Here is a 20,017-nt window from a genome sequence, read left to right on the forward strand (position 1 = left end):
AGTAATAATTCAATTGCAAAATCTTGAAGTTTATTCTTTAATTGGTATTTGTCAATGGGTGAAACAAACCCCACTTTCTCCGACAGGGAAAAATGGGGGTTACCAGGGAAATCTTCTTTTAGTCTTCTGTAACGATTGTAAATGCACCAATTTAGATTGGTGTCATTTTGTCTCCCCAGTTCTCTTCCCATTTAACCTCTCAGTCCCAACAGCAGCTTGGTTTCCATCTGGGGCTGACATGCTGGGAAACTGAAGACCAAAATCACTTGGTCAGGTGACACTGAGGAGTTTATGCAAGGGGGAACTCCTGGAAAGTGGGGTACTTATATCTTACTCTTGCTGGCAAGGGATTGAATTAAGGGAGGCCTGCAGTATCAGAAATACATCTGCGGGGCACCCTTGACATGAGTTCAACAATTTGGTGCTGAAATCTCTCTCTATCAATGTCAGTACAACCAACATCTTCTGGGAAGTAACCTGATTTATTATTACATGCCAGGTATTTTACTGGTATTTAGGGAGTGTTTCATTCAATGTTGCAGGTCTTGCTTGATTTAGGCACCTATGTTTCATCTCCAGCAACTTGCAATAAGTAAGTTTTTATTTGATTTATTATTTCTTTTCCAAAAAAATTAGTATTTGGCAATACTAATTAGTTTTGGTTCTGGAGTTTTCAGATTTCAGAGGCTTCATCAATTCAATTTGCTGATAAACAACATACTGTCTGATAGCTACAGAAATAGGTTCTCCAATAACCTACGGATTGTGTCTCTAGGAATAAACTATTCAACTGAAATGCTACAAAGGAGCTACAGACTGTAACCTTCCCTCAGGGCTCAGTGTTGGTGCAATGATGTGAAGTGTATACCTACAGTATTCATTCAGGTCAAAACAGCCTGGAAGTTGGGGTGGCAGCTCTAAATTTTCCAGCTTCAGCCTTAGTCTGGCTTTGTAAAAACCCTAACCTTACAGCACAACCTGAGACAGGACTGGTTTCATGCAGAGGACACAAGTTGCCAAAGCCTGTATATAGGGCTGTGTTTGACTTCCATAAGGTAAGGCCTGGAGTGCAGATTTCCCTCTGAGCTGAGATCGGATGTTACACCCCGAGGCACAGGTCAGTGTGTCCATCATGCACAGACGAGATCGTCTGCACCTCTCGGTTGGAGAGGGATGTTATTTTCTTAAGGAGCAGGATGTTATTCCTAGAGGTCTGCCCCTTGGTAGGGTCAAGAGTAATATTTTATGGTTAATGTTTATGATTAATTTTGGCTGTGGCCTTTCCTTTCAGAATTTGTATGGTGTCAGTTCAAGTTGGTAAGGGGAAAGCTTGACAAGGTTAAGGCGTGAACCGTATACTCACTTTTCCTTCCAAAGTAAATACTACAACAACAATGCACATGGGAACAGAGCAGCACATGCCTAAATCAAACCAGAAGATTCATACAGGGAACTAAAACAGTAGGGTCCGAGAGAGTGGGTTTTGCCTTCTTGTTTTTTTAGTCCAAAGGATACATTTTCAGAAAGATGCCTTGGGAATTAGCTCAAAACAATCCCGTAAAGGGCAGTTTGGCATCAGATTTCTTGTGCTCACATTACTTAAAAATTAATATTGTCTTCACCCCTGTTCTTTCAAAAGCTCTGCTGAATAAGATACGGTAACTGATTCTCAACTGTTTAATGCTGTTTCAAGGAAAAGAACACACTTGCTTCTCAATGTGATCCAAGTTTACACTGATTCTTACTTTTGGAAAATATCCCAATCAGCTCCCCAACTTTGACTAGGATCTTTAGATTCATATGCCACTTGTTCTCTTTTTAAGAATGTAAACTCAGAAACTGTTTTCCTTTCATGTTTTTTATTAATGTCATAGTTTCACAACAGGCTTGCAGGTCGACTTGGTTTGATATTTTAGAAGACACTTAAGACCAGAAGAGATGGCAAACTTCTTTTAAGATCTCAAGGTGTTTTTGTTGTGGGGACATAGCATATGGTCCCAAAGCTTGCTTTCTGTGGCAGTGTCATATTGTGAAAACCTCCAAAAAGACACTATTGTATGTAAGCAATAAAGACAACTTCAGAAGTGTGTGCATGAAGCTGTCTCAGAAACCCATCTTGGATTTGCATCACCATTTTGGAGTGCTGGAATGCATCATCCAAGGGGTGTGGTGGGGAAGACCATTGTGTGAGACTTTCTGATGATGACTTTAAATCTGGAAGAGAGGACAAAATTCTGGCCTTGGGCTCGTCTCTTACTCATTCTTAGGAAATAATTTTTGTAATCAGAGAATACATTGCACATTGTGCTTTCCTTTAAAATTCTATTTAAATATCTTTCTAATCTTTAATATCACTGAACTTCAGACCCTACGGGTAGCAACGTGACCTATAATTAAGACCCTATCTTGAATGCATAGCCTTTTCAGAACATTTGCATTGCACCACTGCATTTCTCAAAGACAGGAATGGCTACGGCTGCTCTGAATCACATATAAAATGAGCACTGTCAGCCTTCATCAACACTTCAATGGAAATCAAAGATTCTCAAAGTAAAAAACAAAGGGGCATAACACACTTGTGTGATTCAGAGTCAATCAACAGCCCCAAATACTGCTACAGATGCTGCAAAGGAGATATGCAAAGAAAACTTTAAAGCATCACAGTGTTTCCATTTTTGAGCATAATAAGAGAAGCAAAAGATAAAAAATACAGACCACAAAATTTAAAAACGTTTCCCTTGACTCACACACATGGTCCTTTGGAGCTCAATTTATGGCCATTTGTGGGTTAAGCTTTTTGTAACAAGCTGATTTCAAGTTTTACTGCTCAGCTACTTATATATTTGTAGAATTCTCAGTGGTTGATTTACACTATCTTGATTAGTTATGAATCATATGGTGGAGTTTTGTGCCTGACTCTGTGACTAATTGAATCTGAAATGAAAACTTGTAAGTACTAACAAAAATACTTACAAGTATGACCAAAAATCTGGCTGAGAAATTTAGAGATCAATTTCTGGAGCAATTTCAAATGGCTTAAACATTTCAGTCTTGGAATTTGCAGTTTGAATAAATCTTATTATTAGTAATGAACAAATATTGGAGCTGGATAAATGCACATGAATCCAGCAATGGTTTCTTAACCAGGGAGGGAGAAAGAGGAAGAAAAATTTACAAAGAGGAAACAATGCAAAAGGAAAAAAAAGAAAGAAGTCTTAGAAGTCTTATAACACACTGTGACTGAAAATATTATTCCTCACTCACCCCTCACATTCTTTTTAAGAAGCTGCAGAGGGTTTTCATGAAGGCCCAGCATGCCTAAACAAGTTTCACTCAGAAAGAATAAGTTGTAAAAGTTAAATCACCACTCATTTCTTTTGAGCCTGTCTTCAGCTGTGATCTGTGGAGCTTTAGTTTCTCTTTTCAGGGGTAGATAAAACAGTACTGTAAGACCAAATTTGAAAACCCCAAACTTTTTCCAAGTGTCTGGGAATTGCCTGTATAAGAACATCATTTCTTCAAGCACCAGTCCATATAGTAAATGACCTATATGCAACCCAGGAACTTCTGAAGCCCAAACACCTGTTCATCCACCATCTTACAGGAAAGAATGGCACATTAATGAGTGTGTCAAAGATTGTCTGTAAGAAGCAAAAAGCCCTACAGCAAACAGACACAATGAAATGTAACAATTATATAGAAAGCAAAACCAAGACTTGCGAACTGTTTTGAACATTTTTTGATCCTTCCCAAAAACCTAGCATGCCTTTAAAACCAGGTCTCCCATTTGGCTGGCTTTAGGGCTTGCACTTTTTTTGCATCTGGAATCGCTTGGTTTGTTGACTCACGGTAGTAGCACTCTCAAAGCAAGGATTGCTTTGTTTGACCTAGTGTATTCATCAATATTTGCATTGCTAATTTCATTATTTAGTAAAGGACCTTGGGATTTGTCTCATGAAAGAGGTTACACATAGAAATCCCCAGTCTGCTTTAAGTCTTCTGGCAAACACATCTCAAATGCTCATTTGCTTTTAAATTATTTCAATAACTACAGTTATCCAGCTTTTACTGTTGATTTTGCACTAACTGTCCTTTCCTGAACAACAGATGTATGAAAATTTCATTATATATTGCTGACATAAAGATATTAGATCTACAACAGAATCAATTTCTTTTGTCATATCAATAGAATAGCTTCTATTAGAGGTATGTATGTATACATATTTTAAAAAATATACATATGCATATATATGTATCTGCATATTTATATAAAGTAACTTAAAAATGCCCGCTTTTATTTCCAGATTTAACCCCTGGATAAATGTCTGTGATACTTACAGACATGAAACTATGCATCTCTGAAATTATTTAATTGTATAGATCAAATCTGCCTATTAATTAGAGGCAGAAATTTGCTTTAGAATATTTTAAATCAGTATATCACAAATTAATTCTGTATTTATGAAGTAACATTTTCAATAGCCCCAGAGCTGAAATACATTAACAAATAATAAAGAATTGTGCAGCATAGAAAATAAGATTTATGTTTGATGAGAACTTTGTATGCTCAGAAGAGTACCATTTATTTTAGACCTTCAGGATTGGTCTTACAAATTTGGACTTCTGTTCAACATGTATGTTATTATTCTTGGAAATAAATTCACTTTATCTGATGGTTTTTTTCCCTGCATGTCGTATTTTTCTCTCAGAATAACACAGGCACAGCTCTATGGCAAATACTGCTCTTTGGCTAGATATTGTATGTTGCTAAAAAAGTCCTGCATTCAAAGGAGCATAAAGAAAGTTCAAGAACTTTGGGCTCCATCACTCCTTTTGGACCCAAGGGCCAAATTCAGGTTCTTAATGAACTAAATTAGTTGTTAATGTGAATAAACCATCTGTCATCTGGCATCTTGGCATATTAGGATTCCAAGCAAAAGTGCTTTTATAAAGTCCATCTTTTCAGTAGCACACCTTTTTTTTTTTTTTGTCTTAGAGGACTATGAAACTAAGTAAATAATATGAGAAGGAACAGAGAGCAACTGTCTAGAAGCTGGATTGCTTTGCTCAGCTACTTTTAATTAAGATGATGTAACTAATTACATACTTGTTTAACTGTTCAGTACCTATGTAGATATTTCTAACATGCTCATCATTGTGACATCTAGTATGTCTTTATGGACTCCCAGAATGGTTTGGGTTGGAAGGGACCTTAAAGATGATTTCATTCCAGCCCCCCTGCCATGGGCAGGGACACCTTCCACTAGACCAGGTTGGTCCCAGTTCTTACGTGTCCCCTTCTACAGAAAATTGATTGCAAACAGTTCTTCATATTTGGTTAATGTCTGCACCTTGGTGATTATTTTTATCTGTCAATTTATCTTCAGTTCATCTATGTGGCTGAAATCCTTGCTTAGACTCTTGTCTTCTCCAGTCTTTCTATGATGAGAAATGCAGCTTTTCAACCCAAAATCTATAGATCATGCTGCTGTAGATTTGCTGAGTTTCTCCACTTCCTCTTTTAACCTGTTTTAACCTGTGATTTTCAAGGTCCTTCACAGAATACAGTTGCTCTTACTCTCTCTTGACATGATCACTCCAAACTCTGTTTGGCTAAGGATAAGGATTTTCAAAGAATTACATTAATAATGTTTCCAGAAACATCTAAAACCAAAGCACAGTCTTCTGGTTTTAAATTTATGTGATGTGTGATGCTAAATTCCCCCTCAAAACTGCCTAAAATATATCTGTCTTTGAAGAGTTACTGAGTATCCCAGTGAAGAGGCTTCCAGTTTCTGTACTCCCCAAAAAAGGTCAGTTGCAGAATGAAATCACAGCGTAATTTTCTACTTAAATTGTAATTGTTTTCTATTCTGACTATAGGAAAACTGGAGAAGTATACACTAATGATAGTAAGGTTTCCTACACTATCAATATGGTTATACAAGTAACAGTAAAATATAGACAAAGTTAAAATTCAATTTATAGTTTTTTCTTTCCCTAGAAAACAGAATACAAATATTAATGTCTGAAGACATGGATGATACAAACCTCTGAGATACTATTTTGTTATGATTTTGTGGGCAGTATGGTCTGAGTTACTGAAAAGCTTTTCAATATTAGACATCTGGAAATGAGACAAGTAGCCAAAAGTGGGATGAGACCTAAAGGAAATCTACATCTTCAGACGTGTGCAAATTGTTACAGCTGCAAACCCCCCGCCCAAAATACCTTCAAGAAATTGACATCAGTAAGGTAGATATTCAAATTCCTTGCAGATCTGAGAAATACTGTCTTTTCTAATGACCACAATGAACCTGGGATATTAACTGTATCAGTAAAGCAGTGTAAATAAGAGAAGTTATTTAGACAGAATTTTTCAAACAGAGAAACCTACAGTATCCCAGTAATATATTTTCCATACAAAAAGACAATTGAAAAAATTATCAAAAATACTGAGGAGGAAAATATAGTCTTTTATTTACAGTCAACGTCTCCTTAAGGATTTAGTTTAAAAATAAATACTCCATCCCACTACAGTAACTTTTACAAAGTCAATCATAGCACATCTTGGTTTTGAGAAAATTATACTTTCAGATACACAGTAGAAACACACACACACACACACACACACACACACACATAATTACAATGTGGAGGGGGGAAAAAAGCACCTGAATCTATTTAGCTTATTCTTTTAAGACATTTATAAGATACTTAATCAAGAACTACTCAAAGGAGTTTAATTCCTGAAAACCAAAAAACATCTAAACCGTATTAATATTCCATTACTTTTGCTTTACATATTGTAGAATGATAAATGCAAAGTTGATTTAAATTCAAAGGGCAGCAAATATATAATCACTGAGTGTATTTGCAAACATTCAAGCAAAGCTATGATTTTATTAAAGCAAATCCCATATGGACATCAGAGACTTAAATGCTGTTATGTCTGTGAAACTTGCTAGGTACACATAGAACATTAACAGCATTGCAAGAGAATTTACCATTTTGCTACATCTTCAAAGAGAAGTTAGGCAGCCAAAGAAGCCTCTCTTTTGATGATTTTGAGTCATATGGAGAGAAGAGAGGGAAGAGTACCAACAATAATAATGTTCAACAGCACAAATATTTAACTCAAAATTATTGGAAAAAAAAAAAAGAGTTAAATGAAGGCTGAAAATCATACTACAGTCCTACTAAAAACACTTTCCAGTGGTCAAGTCTTGATTTTTCACATAATATTATTTCTCCATTTTTGCCTCCTGTTAGTTCTGAATATGGCAAGGCTTTTAGTGCAGAGAGCAACAGCTAAGTACAATGGCAGGGCCCACTTTTGTTCTTGAGGCTGATATACCCCCCACCAAAAATAGTGTCATTATACATATATATTTCTTAAAATATATGGTTCTGTTATTTCTGGGGAACATATAGTCAGTTATCATCTGGGCATTCACAGCTTTGCTGAAAGCACCTACAAGAAACAGTGCTTTTATCAACTCTCTGTGCAGAGTTCTTATCCAGTCCCATCTGCCATGGAGCATGAGTCTTCCTTTGCAACAGGTATCACTGGTGTCAAAACTGATGCAATATGACAAGCACATTTAATTTGACATAGCTTTTCTGAACTTGACACCTAAAAATCTGTTAAATTTCCTTCTCAAGTCTCTCCCTTTTCTGAGCTATATGGAGATGAAAGTGTGTTGTTCAGTCTACATGCCTGATGAGCATGCACACAGATTATTTCACTTGACTATTGTAGCACTCAGGCCCCCTTAGAAGCTCGTCCAAGACAAGGCGGCTTGACTGTCTGATACAGTATCATCTTTTAATTAAACAGAGTCCAAACAAACCCAAAAGAACACTTTAATAGGAAGTTACATGAGGATGGACTTCTTCAAAAGCAAATCCACACGGAAGATATGGTGAGGTTTAATACTGTTTTTTCAATGGCATTGCAACATTTGCATTCTAGCTATGTTTCTGAGTATTTTTACTTGGCCCCTGCATAAATAATGGAAAATACGTGTAAAACACAATGCCAAAACACTCAGATGCATCTCCCCTATCACACATCTGGTCTTCCATGAAGCAGAAGTCGATTATGTAACTAAATGCACAAGTTCTGTCTCTGACTACTTGGAGAGATGGGCTTCCTGCGTGTAAAATGCTACGTAACAGAAATGCATGAAAACACTGTATCAATTATTTAACTCTATGAAATGCCATCGTGTTCAACTCAGGTGAATTACAAAGGTTCAGCTTGTGTGTGATAAAGCCATACTGGTTTTTATTTTGGTTTGGAGGTTAATTGACTTCTTCTCACCCAATAAGTGATCTTTTTCTTAGACATTTAGCAACCAGACATTCGGTAACCACGTGACTTTACTTTGAATAAAAGAGGAAGATTGAGGAATTACATAACCTGGTGAGGAAAAATGGTGATAGGAGAGGAGTTCTCCATGCCAGTTTGCTGAATTTGAACTTTACAGGGAATCTTTAAGGAATGGTAATACTTGAACCTCCTAATGTCTTTACATCCCTTCTAAAACACACTGGACTGTAACACAAAAGAAATAAATTAGTAGAATGAGAAAAAAGTGTTGTTTTTATGTGGAATGAAATCAGTTTTACTTATTCATCTTCCTGTCAGATACAAAAGAAATCTAGAATAGAACTGTGAGCTTATTCTGTTTTGATTAATTACAAAATGGTATCCTCCCATGTAAAATCTAGAAGATACCCACAGCACAAAAAATCACCCTGATAGAAAAGAAGAATTATAAGAAGAAGAACATGGCTTTTATCCAGTTTACAGTGATTAGCTGCTAATGGCAATACATCCCTAAAACTACAACTAAGAAGTATCAGGTGCTATACAGTATCTATGTTAATTTGCTGACTATTGGTGCTGCAAGCTGTAGGAAACGGTGCTATAGCCATAGATTGCTACCCAGTTTCTGCAATTTCTGTAACATATTGTTTGTGGATAGCTGCTCAGGATGATCATTTGTTCGACGACAATGGAATGTATTTACAGCACGCCAAATGAGAAAGTAGAAGTACTGAACTACAAGCTTGGTCCCTCTGGGAGAAGTCAGAGAGAAAATATACCATTTAAAGTACTCAAATGCATAATTCAGAGATTGAAAAATCATCTTGTGGAAGATTAAAAAAAATTAAAGGAACATTATCAACCAGTGAACAGATATTACAGGTCCTTTTTCTAAAGTCACTTGAACTTCTCCTCTGAGGATGCCATGTGTCGGTACCAATACAGGACATGAATCTCAGTCTGTCAGTACTCTTCAGGTCTTTGAGATTACCCAATACATTACAGTTTAATGTCTATCACAAAAACATCCTGACATTTTTAGTATTATTTTGTGCCCCAGTTAACTTCTAACTGCAGTGAAGACTATAGTTATCAGTGACGACAGAATTTTATCAGGCCCTATGACACAAGTACTAGTTTATGATTAAGAGAGGCTGAGAGGGCAGATCTCATGGCAGCTAAACTCATCTCTAGGAAAATATGAATGTTCCTGCTAGGACAACAGTGGGAAACCTCAAACACAGCTGTCTGTCAGGACTCTGATGATGGATTGCTCTTTCAGTGGTTTTTGTAGTCAATACTTTACTGGTCACAGCAAAATAAAAGAGAATATATAAGGGATTCTGCTCATATCAAGTAATCATATGATCAGTAATAGGCACAGAATGATGTTCACATACATGAATGCAGCATTTCTGAAATCTGTAGAACCTAATGAGTAGATACATACAACTCTACAAAATTTTTGCTAGCTTTTAGCTTTTAGCTGCTAGCTTTGAACTTAATCTGGAAATACGGATATGATCTCTTTCCCTTTTGAAAATCAACCATTGACATTATTTTCCAGCCTCCCTTCCAGGAGTCCCCCGGGGCAATCTGTGCTCAGGGAATTCTGCAGTGTTAAGTCCTGAAAAACATACTGTTAGAAATTGATGGCTAAAGCAAGGATGCCATGACAACAGCCTTCTCCTTCCTCCAAAAGAACACCAAAACTTTTGCAGGCAGATCCTACCACAGAAAAGAAATCATGTCCCAGACTGGGAGAGTTCAGTACAGTTTTCCTAACAGGATTCTAAAAGATTTTATCCAGTCCCATGACCCCACGGTGTTCTCTATGGATATTTTTTACTGTGTGGGCCAGAGGAATACATACGTAAGTAAAACTGCATGCATACATAAGCACTATCAGCCTCTATAAAAAAGCTTCTTATTAACTCAGTATTAGCTTGTTGAAGGTGAAATTGAGGTGAAATAGTATGAAATGAAATTAACCAGAAATATCTAATAAAAAAAAAAGAAAGTGCAGCCTTTAATTTAGTCTGAGATGACACCTGGTAGAAGGAAATCACAGGAAATGCAATGCTGTTCCACACTAGGCAAAGGTTATGTCACTTGATAATGTCCTCCCAGGAAGGTGGAGCACTCTGTCACTCTTCAGCATTTTTACTTCATTGCTGCTTAAAACATATATTCTCTTATATACAGTGCCTAAATTTCACTAACAGGTCCTAATTTAAAAGCTTGAATTCTATGAGGTATCATATCAAAATCATTTCAATCCAGTTGAAGCTTGCAAAATTTTGTAAGATAGTATTGTTTAGGTGTACCACATTTTCAACAAGTGGAAAAGAATCAATTTTAGTAACGTTGTTAAAAAAATATTTTTAGATTGAGAAAGTTGTTTAAAAAAAAACACAAGAGAAAGATCTTGCAGGCATTTTGAAAAAAACTTGCAAACCCAAGTATTTTTGAAGAGTTCTACCAGTTTTGCTTGCACAACTTCTGAACTTTAGATCTCTAAAATAGTTGGATAAAATTCTTACGGTTTAAACCCTACTGAGCAGTGGAAATCTTTGGTAATGGTATCAGCAGGTCATATCTAATAATTCACTAACAGGAGAGACACTTATTTAAATCTGGCACCATGCTAACTGTACCCAAGGTAAAGTCTCTTGCATATGCTCAAACCTTTGACTACTAAGGAACTAGGGTTTCTATGATTCTGGAATTTCTCACTGTGGAATCCAAAATGCCAGTTTTCTCAGACCTAGCTTGGGAATCTCCAAAATGGTGTTGAATTTCAGAGCAAACAAGTCTGCTGTCTTGTTAATACTGTAAGATGCCTCCAACAAATGTTAATTATTAATAACTTGTAATATAAATATTTATAATTTGACAGTGGTTTCCTGCATTATGTTGTTCTACACCACACTATGTGCAGTATTTTAATTTCAAAATCACAACACAGAGCTCTTTCATCTTAGATAAGAATATTTCATTACTGATAGGAAAAATACTTTATTAAGTCTTTTACATACTTATTATTACGTTTTTCTGTCTAGAGGAACTATTGGAACACGTGAATCAATGGATAGGGGATGCAACTTGGCTACACTTGAGCCAAATAAGCTATATTCGACTACACAGACCTTTCAGAAAAATGTTCCATCCTGATTTGGAAACATCAGAAAATGAAGAAACCACAGCTATCTTTGCTAACTTCTTCCAGTGGTTATCAGCCTCAATACTAATAGTTCATTGCTAATTTTATCTGATTTTTATACTGTTTTGTTATATTTTTCCTTGTTGGTGCAACGAAACATGTAGTTCCTGGTATTTTTCTCTCTTTGAAGTAACTTATTGACTATAATCAAGTTAACTTTCTTTTTAAATTTTCTTTATATTTATATGCAAATACATAGGCTTACCTTCAAATGAAGAATGCCAAAGAGAACTCTTCAGACTGGAAATCCTGAAATTCTCTAACTGGCATTAATAAATTCCAAAAGTGTTAAAGGAAGGAAAAAAAAAAAAAAAAAAAAAAGAAAAGCAAGATCCACAACAATATTGAACAAGACTGAGACAAGGCCAAGAAGGGGCAAAAACTAGGTGAACATGATTTTCTGAAATTGCATGCTCAGATGGGTGCCTAAACACAGATGGAGGAGATGAATATTTCTAAATTATACAGTGTTTCTGAAATTCCACATTCACACAAGATTAAGGCACCCGTTTTTAAGATAGTGACTTGAAGCAATGAAGAAATAGTATTACTAAATAAGTGTTACACAGTCTTCCACTGCCCCATGTTCAGCTGGGAAAGATATTCAGATCTAAGAAAAGAACTGCTGTCAATTTACTGGAAAATAAGGGTAATAAGAACCCTCTCCACCACATGGAAAACAAAATACTTTATTCATGTTTCATGCGAGAAAAAGCCAGACTGGTCAGAGATACCCTGGCTGTTTATATCTGGTTGGAGGAGATATCCTCAGCAATTCAGAAAGGTTGAAATCTTACAAAAAATGTATCCTTCCTACAAGTGTTTAAGATCCTCAGTTATTTTTATCTCTGCTTACTGAATATTCCACCTATTCTACTTTAAATTTCTATATATATAAAAACTGAAGATCACAGTTTCTGTTTTAATGCAAAAAATTCTAAGTTAAATATAAAAGTCTAAAATTCAATCTATACATTTACAACCCTATGATAAAACACAAGGCAAAACAATTGCATGGGTTAGTCATGGCAAAACACCTGGGTAGTTTTCAAAGTTTAGTAAAATCATAATGAAAAAATAGTTTCTATTGTAAGATCTCGAAGACACTAAAAGGTCTTCCATTTTAAAACTAGCAAGTGGTAGTGTTGTAAATAATGTAAAGGACACTTAACAGATTATTATCTACTCACCTAGACAGAATTCTTCCTAATAATTCGATTTATAAATCAGTACTGTATATTATTTTTGTGGGTAATAAGCACCTAATGAGTAACATGGGTTTTAATAGTGCTTTGCTTTGCAGTCTTTGAGAAGCTTGGCAGTAACAGAAGAAGTGAAAACAAAACAAAATTCCCCCTCTTAAGCTACATCTACTTCATGGTCACAGAAGAGACTTCTGTGAAGTGTAGAGGTATTTTAAGTTACATAGACCAGAAGATTGTACCTGTCTAGCTATTGCTGCTTGGCTTGAGTCCACTCTTCACTTTTACTTCCTTGACAGCAATTTAGGCATGTACCAGAGACTTCTGTTCCATTCCATCTTTATAGTTTCTTTCTTTTCTCCTTCTCTCCTTTTATTCTCCCCAAACTAGGAAGCTCAAGGTAAAGTGAGGCATCAAACTAAAGCTTAAAGCTTAAAACATAACGTTTGGTGACACTTGGTGACCCCAAGATGAACGCTGGTTGAAGCATATTTGTTATGCCTGGAGCATCTACAGATTTCATAAATAAACAGGTTATGTATATATATCTGTAAATATCTCCTCTCCAATACAAAATTTTAGTTAAAGCCAGCAGATATACCATTGTGGCTTCAATCACTGTCTGAAGACCCTTGTGGGTATCACTAAGGGGGGTAAGTGTGATATTTAGCTGATGAATTCCATCCAGGAGTCTTAAAGTCTTAAGAGAATGAGTCAAACAGTCTAGGTGTATTCTTCTATTGATTTAAAAATAGTTTAACTAGCAGTAAAGGATTTAAGTCATGGGTGAAGCTGGAATCAGAAACTCTGACGAGAGGAAAATCAATAAAATTGAAAATTACGAAGAAACAAGGTCCTGTGCTATATAAGTTTTGAATCTTCTAAAAAATAGCCTTAATTGGCAAAACCTACGCAAATTGATAATCTGAAAAAAGAATTATAAATCTGATCAAGGAATGCTTTAAATGAATAATTTTAATTTTAATCCCTTTTTATATACACTTTTCAACATTTTAAAATGAAGTCAATTTGAACTGAAAAATGAAAATTCACATTTAGAAATTTTGAAACAGGATATTTCAATAAGTTAAAACCTTTTTTCCACAATATACTTGTAATAGGAATTTTCAAGACCATCCTTTTTCACAAACAGTGCTGCTCTTGTTGAACGTCAAGTAAAACACTTCATTGAAAAATCCTCAGTCAAGTCAAATGGCAATATACACTATCTTCATGATAGATAGAAAACTGTATCAAAAATAAACACTGTTTGCTTAAACACTCATCAGAATTGCCTTGCTTGCTATTGTTCTTTGGCTTTTAAAGGCATTATTGCTCCTCTTGTTTATCACTAATAGTATTTGAAAGAAATGTACTTCACCTAGTTAGTGGAAGACAGACTACTTAAATCTTTGGAATTTTTTTTCTCTGCAATGGGACTAGTCAAACTACAAATCAAATTATTTTTGCTGGCACAATATTGACTGCTTTCATAAGAATCATAAGATTCTTACACATCTTGAGTATACCTGAAGCAGGTAGGAACTCCCAAACCTACAAGAGAATCTTGAGTCCTTTGTTTTTATTTATCCAGGAATGAGAGAGATACTAATTTAAGAAACCTGCAGTGAAATCTCAAGTTAATTTATGAATAGGTCTCCACAACTGCTATTTTCCTTAATATAAATGTACACTGCTAGGGATTACTTTGCCTAGGTTTCATCTCAGTCTCTCTATCAAATTTGCTGTACGATAACTGATGTCTGTCTCATGTATATTCCTTCCTGTTTCAAAGAAAAGGCCTAATGGTTTTCCCCTAATAGCTTTTTGCACCGTTTTGCTTCACCTAATTTCTCTTTGTAACCAACTTCATACACCATTATCATAAAGTCAGTTTCTCTCTTGTGGACAGCAAGCAGAATCACTTCTCTGTTTTACCTTAAATTAACTTTTGCTTCAAGATTTCTCCTCCTGAGAATCCAAATCCTTAAAATGCAGTAAAAATCTTCAAGTAATGGTAGATATTCAGCAGGGTTATTTTCAGGCTCTGCTACTTTATGGCAATGGTTATAATGTTACAGGAGGACAGTAAGACCCTGTTATTTCTTTCTCAAGTTTTACTTATTATATTATGTATATATATATATAAGTATATATGTATATAAATATATAGGTATGCTGGACACATTCTTCATACAAATATAGGGGGACAAGAGCAGGCTGCATAATGTATTTTAGAGTGAGATATTTGCTGTTTAAAAGCAAGCTTTCAATGGAATTAAAAGTTAAATATTTAATGGCAAATGTGTAACTTCATGGAGAGATATTATTGTATCTTAATGAATAATGACCTATTAGCTCATCACTTTATGGAATTGATATTTGCAATATATACTGAAATAAAAATATACATTTTATCATTTTTTCTTTTGAAGCTCAAAATTTAGGAAATATTAGATTAAAACCATAAAAATAATAGATCAGTTATGCCATCAATCATAAAACTAAAGAATTTGAATATTTCTTTTTATGTGCAAAATATTGTTCCCATTTCAATGAATGGCATAAGCTGAAGTTTCTATAAAAATATTTATAGTAAAATACAGCATGAATCTATAATTACATTTAATCAGTTTTAGAAAGATGTATCCAATACTTAGATACTGTAAAATTGTTTAGAATCAGTCAATTTTACCTCAGTTACTGCTGAAGTAACAAAAAGCATGATGCAATAGACCTTTGTGAACTGAATGGCATATTTGCTTTCATCTACATAAAGCCCTGTAAATAACCTACAGGTTGTTAGTCATAACTTAACTCAGCATCCAAAATGCTCATTTTAGCTCTTCCATATTAATACATTATGCACAGAATATTTTAATTAACCATTAACAACAAGATGCATTTTAAGCAATGTAAGGAAGAGTTACAGAAAATAATTTTGACTTCCCATGTAAAAGCCTTCTTAGAATTCCCTCCATTGACCATACATACAAACCCCTCTGAAGGAACTCAAAAGTCTTTAATGGATTGCCCTGGGATAGATCAGCAAAGCAGAATTCAGTATCTAACATAAGGTGCTTCTTGGGCCATGGGTGTAGTAAAGCATCATGCAAGGTATGAAATCACTCCATTGTTTTCATTCTTCTTTCAGTTGGCAGTCACACTGGCTTCCTTCTGACGTAGTCTTTCCTTCTGTTAAAGAAAAAAAGAAGAGTTTTATTATAATTCTTGTCTGTAATTTTCCATCTCCTCTCAAGTTGCCATGAACGTTTGGTCTAGAATACGGAGAAACAAGTCAGTTACTGTTTTCTTTAATTAAAAAATGCTTGGAGCACTCAAAGAAGGTGTAAAACCAGTTCATTACTTACGGTGGAAAAGCTGAACTTGCTTTAGCTACATACTTGTCAAATACTGTGTACCTTTAAAAACACACATCTGTGAAGACCAGTGCAGCTAGAGAAAACCAGATACATTTCAAATTCATGTGATTCTAATACCTTCTTGTGTCTGGAATGGTTTCTCCTGACATAAAGGCTCTAATTTAGCATTATCTAGATGATCTTGCTTAATGACCTCTTCCCAGATGAGTGTAGTCATTCGTATCTCTGCTGCCTGATCTGCAACTGATATGCTCTGCTGGGAATGGAAATAATAGACTGATTCCTCGTGTACATTTCCTCCCTTAGTCTCTTGCCTTGTAGAGTTTGAGAAATTCTGGTCTACCCTATGTGCCTTGCACACAGACAAAAAAAGGATTTATATACAGCGCAATTTATTAGACGTCTTACTGTGTTGTATCAAAAACACTTGTGTACAGCAAGGAATAAAATGGGGATTTAATCCCTTCTATCACTATTCAACAGAGAAACAAGATTTTTAAGGTTTTGAAAAAAACAGACACTCCAGCCATTGGACAAATATATGCAGTGTGCTTCAATGCACTTTGAAGCACGGAAGAAAATACAAGAGACTACAGTACAAGGGAAGAAGAAACCACAAAAGCAGCTCTTTTTGTTATCTAAAATAGCAGAACCATGCTTAGGCACAACTGAACTAAATTTTAAACATAACTGTTGGACTACCATAGGGCATAAGCTTTAACATTTCTCCTTGGGAAGAAAATCACTCTGCTGCATTTAAACTAAGAATACTACACTCTACAACAACAGTAGAAACCAGCCAGTATTCTGAATGACAAGAATGGTGTCACAAAACCCCTTCAAATGTTATATTGAAACCAGATCATACCAGGCTAGCTGTAGGATTGATTTTCTTCGTTTCAACTTTCTTCTCTGCAGTTAACTTGCTCACTGATTGCTGAGCGACTTTAATTCTGAAACACAGAAAAGATGTCATTAGATTTGATGAAATGAAGGGTGTTCTGGCTCTGCTTGGTATATAATTTGTGAGAAGCCCCACCAGTAACTTTTTTTAGGCACATTAACCCAAAAGCTACTATTTCTATTCAAAGGCACTTAATAAAGTACCAAAAGTAGATCAAAGTACATTTTCAAATGGAGAAAATCAAAAGCAAAAGGACAGCCTGTCTGTACTGCTCACTGAAAATGTCATCAGGAAAATTATTTCTCTGTTCCTGCAGGATCTGGATTTTATGGAGTATCTTTCCCACCAAAAAAGCTGTGGTATCAAGGCAAAAAGATCCTCCTCTGAAAAAAAACAAGAGCTAGCTGGCCTAATCTGTTGTACACATCGAATATGCTATTTTAGCAGGCCATTTGCCAGGCTACACATTATATTTTCTCTGAAAACCTTGAAAGGAAAGCATCTGCCACTTTTTTCCTAATGTTTTCCGTGTTGCTTTAGATGGCATTGACTGACCAGCCTCACTGATGTGGCAATAGAAGGTACGAGAGGTTCTTGTCTCAGGGTAGTTTAAGCTGTCTTGTGTACAGCTACAGACTAGTCTGCCAAAAGTACTGTAGAGACGAGGGGAAAGAAGAACACAAATCTGATTCCTCTGCTTCTTGCCTTTTGCTCTCAGGGTCTTGCATACAGAACCCTTCTTTCTGTGGGGATTTAACAAGAGCCCAATGAGGAGTTTCATCAGGAGGAAAAGGAGAAACGGAGAATTAAAGGGACTTGATTCTCCTTGTATGGGCTGGAAAGTGCATGGGAAATTATGTGCTAAACAGTGATGAAAAGGAAAGAAAATTCTTGGCACTCCTAACAGAGGATCTGCCCAGTGCTAAGTGCCTCTATAATACTGATGGTACATACACCTACTTTATAATTCTATATGCAAAATGCTAAAGCAAAGAGGTTGGGAGTGAATTTTTACAAGCAAGGGAACTCAGAAAGCAATTTTCAATAACATACACCAAGTCAGTCGTTTACTAGAAGCAACACATTTCTTGGCATTCTCGAACTGAAAAGTTCTACTTTCTTCTCCTATTCAACTTTTTCCACTGGCAGAAATAATTGCTATGGCCAGTCAAAAAGTATTTAAAATACCATGTCCAGTTCAAACCACTTTCGACACACTCAATTTTTGAGGAATTTTGGAAGAAAAGCAAAAAGGAAAGTGGATCATAGCTGCAATTACTAATGTGTACTTCTTTGCTGTAATACTAGCAGCAAGCTAGATGCCTTTTAAAATACAGAACACATTCATAAGTTCATTACTGTCTTTATCAGTGTTGGAAATGTTATCAGTGTTGGAAACAAAAATTTCTTCTCTAGGTATTTTAGCCTCTACTGGATAGTTCCTGGTGTTGTCTCGCTTTCCAGTGCTTAAGAAGAGGAGGAAACAGTTACACTACTTTCAACCAAACTTATTTTCAACACTGTTTAGCTACAACTAAACAAGCTATAACTACAACCTCAAATATGCACATATGAAATTCTGTATATTTTTTAAATACAGCTGGTATATTTTTAGAACTTAGTTAGTGTTCCCTGTTTCTACATGTAAACAACTATGTGACAACACACCATTCCATCTTTTTATTTTTGTTAATCTGCACAGTTTACTTCTTACTGCTGGATGACTGCACCCACTGGACAGCATGCTATTCCTCACAGCTACAACGCTTATGCAGAGATGATGATGTATTTCAAGACAGTCTTCACGTTCAGCAGAATCACACCAAGTGATCAGCTTCTAAACTCTTCCCTATTTTGAGCACATTTTCTATTTGATCACATTCTTGCTGGTCCTAGAAGTGTTTTCAAATAGTTTTAAAATGTCTGGAGTCCACACTTTCATCCAAAGGGAGAATTACAGGGATTACAAACTTTTAGACTTAAAAAGAAAATTATGCCTGTCACTGATTTAGGCCTATCTCTGTGTATTTTATGGTATATTTGCACTATTTCTAGGAAACCTGGATTTTTAAAAACAGAATGAATAGTCTGGAATACAAAATAAAAAAACTCACTAACAGGATTTGAACCATGTAGTATCTGGCTCATAAAAATGACAGACTAATTAAGTATTACACTTTGACCTCCTAGGGAAAGAAGTCATCACTAACATAAGACTGATGAGGAGGCACTATCAGAACTGTACTACATAATTTAAAAGGAATGTAATTTTTTGGATTTTTTAAAAATCATATGGCTAAACTTCAGGGAAGTTGTTAGCCTAGTAATTACATCAGTGAATCAATACTCTAAAGGTGCCTTATAAACAAAAATACTTCCTTGTTAAACATAGATAAGCTACTAATACTGGCTATTGTGTTTGGAAGCACTATACTTGAAATAAGAAAAATGAAATCATATGAAAACTATCCAATTCAAAAATCACAGAAGTGGCTAACAGCAGAAGTTTAATTTTTTAAATTGTTTTCATTAAAAAAATCCTAAATATGAACACATATCATCCATTAAAAGCTGTGACAGCCTTCCAATGAAACTTACAAACACTCACAACTGTTCTTTACCCACGTCCAGCTCTGGACTCCTTAGCAGAGGAAAGACATGAACCTGTTGGGGCAGATCTCGAGGAGTGCCACAAAAATGACCAGAGGGCTGAAAAATCTCTTCCGTGAGGAAAGACGGAGAGAGCTGGGCTTGTTCAGACTGGGGTACAGATGGCTTCAGGAAAACCTTCCAATACTTAAAGGGGGCTTTTAAGAACGATGGGGACAAACTTTAAACAGGGCCTGTGGCAAAAGGAAAAGGGGCAATGGTTTTAAAATAAAAGGTAAATTTAGATTAGGTTTTTACTGTGAGGATGCTGAAACAGAATCAAGCACTGAGATGGAGGGCCACAATTTACAGCTCACAGTG

The 20,017-nt window shown here is 35.6% G+C and overlaps 1 protein-coding gene across 6 annotated transcripts in view; it reads right to left on the reverse strand.

Moving 5' to 3' along the window:
* Window positions 1-6,456: 6,456 nt before the first annotated feature.
* The window catches only part of FMN1 (formin 1), a 188,629-nt gene continuing 175,068 nt past the window's right edge, over window positions 6,457-20,017 (reverse strand). For all 6 annotated transcript variants that reach the window (XM_048305986.1, XM_048305987.1, XM_048305985.1 and 3 more), the window contains 2 exons: window positions 17,012-17,096; window positions 6,457-15,955 (listed from right to left, as the gene is read on the reverse strand). In XM_048305986.1, the coding sequence (XP_048161943.1) occupies window positions 15,911-15,955; window positions 17,012-17,096 (130 nt within the window). In that variant the 3' untranslated portion in view covers window positions 6,457-15,910. The remainder of the gene's footprint in view (window positions 15,956-17,011; window positions 17,097-20,017) is intronic.

The sequence above is a fragment of the Corvus hawaiiensis genome, chromosome 6 (assembly GCF_020740725.1).
Source record: "Corvus hawaiiensis isolate bCorHaw1 chromosome 6, bCorHaw1.pri.cur, whole genome shotgun sequence".
Classification (NCBI taxonomy): domain Eukaryota; kingdom Metazoa; phylum Chordata; class Aves; order Passeriformes; family Corvidae; genus Corvus; species Corvus hawaiiensis.